Raw genomic sequence first — 9,885 nt, forward strand, 5'->3', positions numbered from 1 at the left:
GCTAAATTGTAGCCTAAATTAGTGCAACTTCGACGATTGGTTGTGTCATTTGTTTTATAGACATCATCGTCAGGGCCGTTTGAAATGCCATTCACGTTAAAAAAAATCTCATATAGAAGAATGAATGAACGAAACAGTTAACGAAATTTAAATGAGGTTACGCAAAGCACTTCAAGCAAAAGTGCTATTAATGACGGCTGCCAAATAGAGTACTATTTTGTATTAAATTTTATCCCCACTCTTTTTACAGTGTAAAATTTTGTATGGAGCACTGTCAAGTTTCAGTACCCTATTTAGAGTAACACTTTTGCTTGAAGTGCGTTGGGTTACGTCTAAAAGTACCGTATCTTGAAGATGATCTATACTGAACTGTATTTAGCTAAGGAAAAACATGGATCAAAATTCGGGGGATTCTCGATGGGCCTTTTGGATTTTTGTATGAGAATTTTTAATTTGTAGGCCTTCTTAAATTGAAATGCATGAAGCCACCGATGGGCTTTTTCGGTACTGAATATACAGTAAATGTAATGTAAACCGAATCAGTCAAAAAACCCTTCAAGGTTGATAAAACTTTTGCGTACGACGTACAATGCGTCACCCTCAGCGATATCAGTTATTTTGTAAGTAAGATAAAAGACTTGCGTCTCATTTACCCTTTAAGGGTTTTTTGAGTGATATCACCACTTTTGTAAGTAAGTCTTTTCGACAACATCAAAAAGCCTTATGGAAGTTAAAAAATTCCGGAGAAATCAGTCTGAATCCCAAAATATAGAAACAAATCTTGGAACACCTCACTTATATCGAAAATAACCCAAATCCATCAAAAAATCCGATGGAAGTTAGGAAGTGCCAGAGGAATCATCTGTCATCCCAAAATTTAGGAACCAACCTTGGAACATCTCGCTCATATCGAATATAACCCAGATCCATCAAAAAATCCGATGGAAGTTAGGTAGTGCCAGAGGAATCATCTGTCATCCCAAAATTTAGGAACCAACCTTGGAACATCTCGCTCATATCGAATATAGCCCAGATCCATCAAAAAATCCGATGGAAGTTAGGTAGTGCCAGAGGAATCATCTGGCATCCCAAAATTTAGGAACCAACCTTGGAACACCTCACTAATGTCGAATATAACACAGATCCATCAAAAAATCCGATGGAAGTTAGGTAGTGTCAGAGGAATCATCTGGCATCCCAAAATTTAGGAACCAACCTTGGAACACCTAACTCATGTCGAAGCAATACAAAAGATTTAGTAATGAAAATAACCCATCAAAAATCCGATGGAAGTTAGGAAGTGCCAGAGGAATCATCTGTCATCTTAAAATTTGGGAACCGACCTGGTGGAAGTTAATAATCCACACAATTTCCAACAAGAAACACATCCAAAAACAACATAACCTTTCACCACATTACCATCCTTATCACACACACACACATATAAATTGGCTTTTATATGGCATTTGTATGGAGACTTTGGAGATATCTAGCTCCCAAGATATTGAGTTTTGCCAACTTTTGAAAATTCCATTCTTATTTTTTGGTCATTATTAGCCTATAACCAAAACTTCAGGAAAATCTATAGAAACGTTTAGGAGTTGCTGGATCCACTTTTCCATAGGAACTAACTAAGTAACTAACTAATGTAGGCGATTTGCATTATCTGAAAATTCCAGATTTTGCTTATTTTCATACAAACATCAAAGTTGCTGTAAATATGCTCCGCCGTCCCCAAAATTTTTTTTCGCAATTTCGGTCCATAATCATCACCTTTTTCCATGCATCCATTTAATGTCGTTTTGAAGGTATTTAATTTCACAGTGCGTTTTTGATTTTTTTTCGCACTTGGGCTTTTTCACCTTTTTTTTCGCACGCTACAGAGCTTAGTACCTTTAAGAAAGGCTAAATTTTATAAATAAAAACTTTGCACAAACCAGGAGTTGAACACCCAACTAGAGGTGTGCGCCGATCTTAAAATAGTCGGCGGCGGTGCGCCGACTGGTAAGGGATCGGCGGCGGCGCACCGAAAGAAATTTATAGTCGGCGGCGGTGCGCCGATCGGCGCGCCGATAAATTTACAAAAAATCTAAACTTTCGAAAATAATGCAAAAACATTTGAAAAAGCGTGCGCAATCCTTTTTCCGAACACTGAATTCTTACTATCTTGCGATCTGAAGTATCAACTACTTTTACAAGGGGAATCAACTGAGACGTATCTCACCTTTTATATTTTGAATGTACAATTACTGACCTATTATCTTAAAAACATCTAATTTAATGAATCCAAGAATGATTAGTGAGTTTGCGTAAATGACACATAAGCTATAAGTCAACTTATAAGTTGGAAATTTTAAGTCACATCGTCATACTAGATGTTTTGCAGGTTTCTTATTTCTAACTTATAATTTATGTCATTTACGCAAACTCACTACTATTATCTTTCGATTTATGCAATAACCGTTCCCGTTGCCTTTAGTCCATCTTCGATGTAGGAGTGAGATCGTAGTAGAAAGTTTTCGCAAATAAGAGAATTAGATAAACTTAAATTTATAAGTAATAAGTGTATAGACTACGGTGTTACTGCCAGCTACAATGTGCAGATGACACCAGCTTGTTCATCACAGATGACACGTCAAATATAAACCAACGTCACGCTGAATTCACGACCCATAAGCGATTCATTCGGAAATTTCTATTGAACAAATCGTCGATCACGCAGCGAGCCGTACTTAATAGTTCTTTCGTATCGAATCATAGCCGGAGAATTCCGTCTGTAAAGTAGATTATGTGTCGCATAGTTGTCAAAGTGTAGTCAACCACAATATGTAAGTTTTCATAGTTTAGCTGTGTACTGTGTACATAACCTAATTTCGTGGAATTCAGAATTTGTAGCTTTACATCAAGTACATCACAACAATAAATCGTTTCGTATCATGACCGCTCGATTGCTTACTCAATTCCTCTGATTACATCCCGATTAGCAAGACACAAAATCGACAGTCCCTTCCCCGTGGAATCAACATACGGTAATAAGGTTTTATTTCCCAAATTTTGTACATAAAGCAGCTAAAAATTGAAAATAAAGATATCCGTGTCTCGTCTTTTGACGAAAAAACTTGAAACCGGAAAGATTTTCCACTTTATAAATTCCTGAAGCATGTGATTTCCGCCATTTTCCACCCGAATTCTACATACGGTCTTGAGTTTGCCACTTTACAATTACAGTAGTATTCACCCAGTTTTGACTGATGCACTGAATTTTGTTCTCTTTCTTCTTCCTCTTATCTGCATCAACAGGCAATAAGAGAAACGTCGTCTGCCGTATGCCGCGCTCCATTCCATTGCACAGGAGATAGAGTAACGTACCCAAGGGTTCACGTTAAGTGAGGATACAGAAAAGACAAATGTTGTTTCGACCTCGGGTATCGATGGCGGTCCCAGGCCAGCGTGATCTGACCATCCTCAGTTGTATGTTTTAACAAAAAACTCCTTTCTACGCATATAGAAACATAGCAGCATATAGAAACCTGACTTATAAATTAAGAAAGATAAACATTTGCTAAAACCTTGTACTCAGGCGCACACTTTTGTATAGATTTTTCAATTTAAGTTTATATTGCCGCCCATTAAAATGGCTGAAAGCACTAAACGTATAAAATTTCGGCGCGACGAAAATACAATCGGCGGCGGCGGTGGCGTGAGCTATAATTTTTCGGCGGCGGCGCGCCGAAAATTTAGCAAAAAATCGGCGGCGCGCCGGCGTAAAATCGGCGGTGCACACCTCTACACCCAACACCAAGATTTTTCCAAACACCAAGCAACGACCATAGCCATTCGGCTACAGAGTCACACAATTATTCAGAACGTATTGTTGAAGCGTACATACTAAGCATTGACTACTTGATTTTATTTAGCACGTCTCTATACATCACATTGCAATGTGTAGTGCAGGTTGCTTGATCGTTCAAATGAATTCATGTTTGCATGTGAATGTTTGGTAGAAATTTTGGTAATATTTTGCATTGGAAAGGTGATTATGGCCCGAAATTGCGAAAAACGTTGTATCTACCACGGTAGGTATGCCGGTATTTTTTCGCACACGACGTCTTGTCGACCTCGGCTTCGCCTCGGGTCGACAATCGACATCTAGTGCGAAAAAATTCCTTCATACCTACCTTGGTAGATAAATAACAATTAATAAAACATTTTTGGTAGTGGACTTGCGTCACGCTCGCTTACTAACGTGCGGGCATGATTTGGCTCTAAGTTTGCTTCAGCTGCATCATAGTGTTATGATCAGAGATAGAGAGAGAGAGAGAGAACCGAAGACTATTTTGATTGGAAGTGCCTTTGGATACTTGTCAAAGTATTGATATGAGCGAGAAGACCGAAGACCAGTTTATTATAACTTGCCTTAGGGTCACGACAGAGTAAAGTTAACCAGGCAGAAGCGCTGACTAGACTGGGGCCTGAATAATCTAGTACAACCTATATTTTTTGAGAATATAATTTTGCAATTTATGTCCACTCATACAGTCACACTTCTTATGCGTGCTTTATACTGTTAAATACCATTATCATGAAGCGTATGAAACGTTTATGAATACGCAGTGTGTTGGTATGAGTGGACCAGTTTGTAAAATTTAGTCACAAAACGAAATGATTCCATCGAAATTACGCATCGATTGGATCATCGAACACCTAGAATTGAGAAAAGTGTGATTCTATGTCAAGTTTTAAATGTAATTGTAGAGGTTATGGTGTCAGATCAAATTTTATTGAAATTAAAAAATAGTTTCACAATTACAAACGAACAGAATTTTTAATTTTTACATTCCACATTTAGCTGTATATTTACCTAATACAGAACATCCGCGTTAAATCCGAGCTTCATAGTTTCGTCATGTACACACGTTACGATTTTCAAAGCAGCCTCGCACCTGCAAATAAATTGAAATTGCTAAGAAGTCTGTCCAAAGGCTATTTTTACTGCCGCTTACTTGTCTTTGTCTGTTATCGTTTTGCACTTTCCAGCTATATCTTTACTGACGTCTTTAAACAATTTACCATCCTTGTTTTTGGTGGCTGGGTCCATTATCATATTCAATTTATTCGGAACTAATTTATTGGCCTTGTCCATCTGATAACGATAATGCAATTGATTTATACAAACAGATTTCATTTCATTTCATTTATTTTTCATAATTATAATAAACATAACAAGTGACCTGCGTAGTTCCAGTTTGTAAACAATTCTAAGGAGCTACTTTATTACACATTATTATATTCAATAGATGATAACCGAGTGCGTTATCATCTATTTTTATCAAAAATATCTATTTATGCAATTCAGTGAGCGAATTCGATACTTACGCAGGTGTGCAGTGTCATATGAACCAGTTTTATTTCATCCAAAAAACAATGCGGCAAAAATTTATCGCACGCTAAATGAGTGCGAAAAAAAATTTATCGCACCCAAAATACATCGACACGATCATAATCATATTCATCAAATGTAATAACAACTGTTATGAATACTATTAGAACAAATGTTTTTGCAACAGTTGTAACACGTTTTTCAGTAGATGTGAATTTCAGATTCAGTATTTTTTTGTGAAAATTTTGTTTTTATGGTTTGTTTTGTAGTCTTGGGGAATTCACTGAATTGCATAAAACGTTGTATGAAACAAAAATCGTATGATGGTATTTTATCGCACACGATGTCTTGTCAACCTCAGCTTCGCCTCGGATTGACAATCGACATCTAGTGCGATAAAATACCATCATACGATTTTTGTTTCATAAATAACCATTTCGTATGAAGGTATTTTTTTCGCACCATAGATGTACATTGTCAAACCGAGTCGAATTCAAGGTTGACCGGACACATCGTGTGCGCGTGCGCTAAAGTACCTTCATAGGGTTCGTGATTTGTCACTGTTAATCGGTCCTGGTCGCATATTATGATAGAAAAAAGTCATTGTTGTCTTACCAGTCCTAATTTTTCTAAATAACATGCGCCTAAACATTTGACTTCCTGCGGTGAAAGATCTTGAAGAGAAGAAATGTCTTTTCGACATTCTGCTGTCTTCTTATCAAGTTGTTCTCGATTTTCTGAAGCCTTTTCATACGGACCCAATTTTATCAAATTCGTTTATTTCATTCCAAAAAACACACATACCGAAGTTACTGAAGCAACCGCAATCGATACAAAAACAAAGCAAAATAGTAAATTCATTTTGATAATTTATTTATTCAAATTTCGTAAAAAGACTTTGATTTTCCTCGCGCTTGCAATAGCTTATATATAGCAATTACATAACTAAAAGTTTGTTAGCGAAAAAAATCATTAAAAATTTTATCGATCTTTTATGAAGGAAGCGCACTTTTATCAATGTTCCATCTGTTCATTAATTATAACATAACGGCTATAAATGAAACGATGGAACATTGATAAAAGTGCGCTTCCTTCATAAATGTGGCTTTATCAACTTATAATATGTGTTGAATTGTCTTAAAAAGACGGTTAGCACAATTAGTTTGACAAAAGTGTTTAAGATTTCATTCGATATCATTCTTTCATAAAGGTTAGTTTCATCGTTTGGGCTCACGCCGATCACATTTATACTGGTATTGCTATATTGCTACTATTGGATCTATTACTTCATTTGATACACACACATACGCGCACATACATTCGCACAGTCACACATTCATACATTTTATGTCGTTTAAATTATTCGAACTTATTGTTCATCGTCACAGCCACTGTCTTTGTATTGTTCGTATTCGTCCATTTTTCGTTTTATCTGGAAAAATAGAAAGATAGACAATTGTTTTAAGTTGCTGTCAATTGTAGTTCACAGACACATGAAGAAACGTTTCTGCAACTGCGCTGCAAAAAGTGAACGTTTTAACGCCTACTAATTTTTACTAAGTCACCATCGGCTTCGCCTCTCTCGATTAACTCACATCTAGTGAAAAAAAAAAACAACCACTTTTCGCAACTTGTTGCATAAATAACTAATGTAGGACGAAGTGTAACACTAATTTATTGGTCACGAGACTTCTTTACGATATAACTACCAACACACATACATGTAGGAGACCTTCGTGGCATATTTCAAAACTCCATCTACCCCACCGTAGTTTGCAGACTTCGAACGTTCTCCTCGAGCCGTGTCAATCGAGTGTCAATTCAGTTGTCCATGGCCTGGATTTGATTGGCCATTGTCTGGATTCGGTTTTGGGTTCCTTTGAAAAAAGAAAGAAACGAAATAGGACACTTGTTAGGTTATGAAGATGAACACAAACAATGGCTTCAGAGCAATTATGAAAGCATGTCCCCAGACCAGCTCTCAGTTTTTTTTGTCAATCTGGTACTTCGTTTTTTTTTCGAGAACTATTTGTCAAAATTTGTGTTTGTGAGTGTCTTAACATGTTCTTTCTTAAGTTTCAGAACCTTGGAATCAACAAACGTAACTGTGCTAATGTGGTACATACCTCCGAAGAAATAATCAAGTTTGGAAGACACAACATTAAGCGTAATACAAAAAAAAAAAACAATCACAGCTAATGTGCTGATCTGAACATTACTTTCACTAAACAAATCCATTTTTACAATTAAAGTAAATAAAAAAAGTATCGAGTCGACATTTATTTTTGTTGATATTTTTGACCCTTTTGACAGTTGCGGAAGGTCCTGTAGGTGACAGTAATTTTGTAAATCAGATCGACTCTTTGAACATTTAATTTTACCGATCACTATCTTCCTGGTTTTTGAATATTTTGAGCCATGACCGAAGCCAATTTCCATTTTGTTCAATTGGAATGAATCTCATAAACTAACGATATAATAGAAGTGCGAACGCTGCTGTCTTGGAGCGAGGGGAGTCATACCAAAGCATACACTTAATTAATTTTGATTTTTTTGTGTGTTTTTTTGGGTACAAGGAGGACAAAAAATCATCTTTTTCAGCATGCCACTGTTGGAATGGTCCCTCATAGGAGGAATGTTCTATTTTTTAAACTCATCTGTCAGTCAAGTAATCGGAGGCAAAACGGAGTGCTGAGTGTGGATTGTGACACCAACATAGCTGTTGAGGTAGGAATTCGGAAAGGGATGTTAAACACATCGATGCTCATTTGGTTATGCAGTTGTAGGGATTTTATTTGTTTGGAATGAATGTGTATGAAGTTCTGTCAGACCCTAACTTTGTTGAACTAGCAATCCAAAATTTAGCCAAAAATATTTTTATTAAATTTCACATAGACTCAGATCGCAACATCATCTTTCACAGGCGATTTTTCTTTGCAACACTGGTCCTTAGCAACAAATATAGAGATGCGTTCCGCATGCGTAATTTGTACAAATTCCAACGATGACTGACAACAAAACATTTCGAACAAAGTGACTACCATCTTGGTTTTATCTAAAGAAAAGCGCATTGGCCATCCCATTTAAATTGACGCGAACGCAACATACTTTTTTTCCACTAGAAAATTCCCAAGATATCAGATTTATTCATAAACTAAAAGATGCTTTGGCGGCGGTAAAATAAGTTAGCGCTTTCGCTTTGGCGGCGTTAAAATAAGTTAGCGCTTTCGCTTTGCCGGAGCTAAAATAAGTTAGCAACATATACAAAAGTTAGCGGGAAGACAGACCGTTTGAGAAAACTTTTGGGCTAACTTAACGTTCGTATGCAAAGTCTATTTCGCCAGTGGATACGATCGTCATAAAAACTACTGATTCTACTGACTACTGACCAAAATGTAAATTAGGGCGTGAGTGTCATGTGTTTATTAAACCAAACGTCCGAATCAAATTAAAGTGTTTTGGAATAATTTCCTACTTTTAATCGCTAAACATAAACACGAAGCAAATTACTGCTTTTTGTGTAAATCGAATCATTTACCATTTTTTTATGATCATTATTCTGATTAAAAAACAATATTGCGTGATGCTACTGTTACTCGTCATGAAATATAGAATCAAAATACACATCGTCTGCATCCAATAAGATTTTATGAAAAAATGATTTTTACTTCAAATTTCAGAAACAACAAGATACAACTAAACAAAAGGTATTTCTGCTAGAACTTTCGACAAAAATATCATTTTTCTTCCTGTATACCAAAACCGTCACATTCACTCACCAAATTTAGTACCGAAAGAGCAACATTCTCCCCTACTATTTTCTCTCAATTTTCATTCCCGCTTATGTCATTTTCGATCCTATCTTTATTCTTTCCCAAATGTGTCAAGTTGTTGTATGTACGCGAATGTAGTGTTTTTAGTGTTTTGTGACAATGAATTCATAAGGATTGCTTTCAGCATTCATACGGACTGCTTTCGGCATTCCTACAGATTGCTTATTTTTCGACATTTGTGAGAATACATGCACACGGAACGGACTTCTTTAGGCATTCATACGGATTACTTTCGGCATTAATATGGAATGCTTTTGCACCGGTATGTTGTTATGTTTTGTTCGGAATGTGACTTTGGTACTCCAGGAAGAAAAATAGTATACAAACCACGGATCAAAAAGGTGTGTTTTAGACCCAGGTGGTGAAAACGTCCAGGGATGGAGCGACGCGAAGCGAAGCGGTATGTAACATACTATTCTTTATATAATCCCTTTCACAGTGGTTAACAATCACAGGAATGATGTCCAGTCAACGGCGATCGCATAAATCCGGTAATGCATTTTTAGTGGAGAATGACTGTACAAAGTTAACAGGGGTGTAATTAGAACAATTTTTATTGTGGCTGCTTAGAACATTTTTGATTTTCGTATCAGCAGCCGTGTTGAATGTCGTTCAACAACATCGACTCGTTTTTTAATTTTCTAATTGTTATAGTTTTCGGCAACAACGATA

At 36.5% G+C, this 9,885-nt stretch overlaps 1 protein-coding gene across 1 annotated transcript; it reads right to left on the reverse strand.

The window, feature by feature from the left end:
* Positions 1 to 4,765: 4,765 nt before the first annotated feature.
* Positions 4,766 to 6,291, reverse strand: LOC119067511 (general odorant-binding protein 56a-like). The gene is made up of 4 exons (XM_037170523.1): positions 6,185 to 6,291; positions 5,996 to 6,124; positions 5,004 to 5,143; positions 4,766 to 4,943 (listed from the first exon to the last, which is right to left on the reverse strand). The coding sequence occupies exons 1-4, from the start codon at positions 6,239 to 6,241 to the stop codon at positions 4,862 to 4,864; spliced, it is 408 nt and encodes a 135-aa protein (XP_037026418.1). The 5' UTR covers positions 6,242 to 6,291; the 3' UTR covers positions 4,766 to 4,861.
* Positions 6,292 to 9,885: the final 3,594 nt, after the last annotated feature.

The sequence above is a fragment of the Bradysia coprophila genome (assembly GCF_014529535.1).
Source record: "Bradysia coprophila strain Holo2 chromosome X unlocalized genomic scaffold, BU_Bcop_v1 contig_12, whole genome shotgun sequence".
Classification (NCBI taxonomy): Eukaryota; Metazoa; Arthropoda; class Insecta; order Diptera; family Sciaridae; genus Bradysia; species Bradysia coprophila.

Coding starts and splice junctions, on each gene's coding strand:
- LOC119067511 (XM_037170523.1), bottom strand. CDS start 6,241: ATGAATTTACTATTTTGCTTTGTTTTTGTATCGATTGCGGTTGCTTCA. Junction 5,144..5,995: donor ATTTAGAAAAATTAGGACTG/GTAAGACAACAA, acceptor TATCGTTATCAG/ATGGACAAGGCCAATAAATT. Junction 4,944..5,003: donor ACGATAACAGACAAAGACAA/GTAAGCGGCAGT, acceptor ATTTATTTGCAG/GTGCGAGGCTGCTTTGAAAA.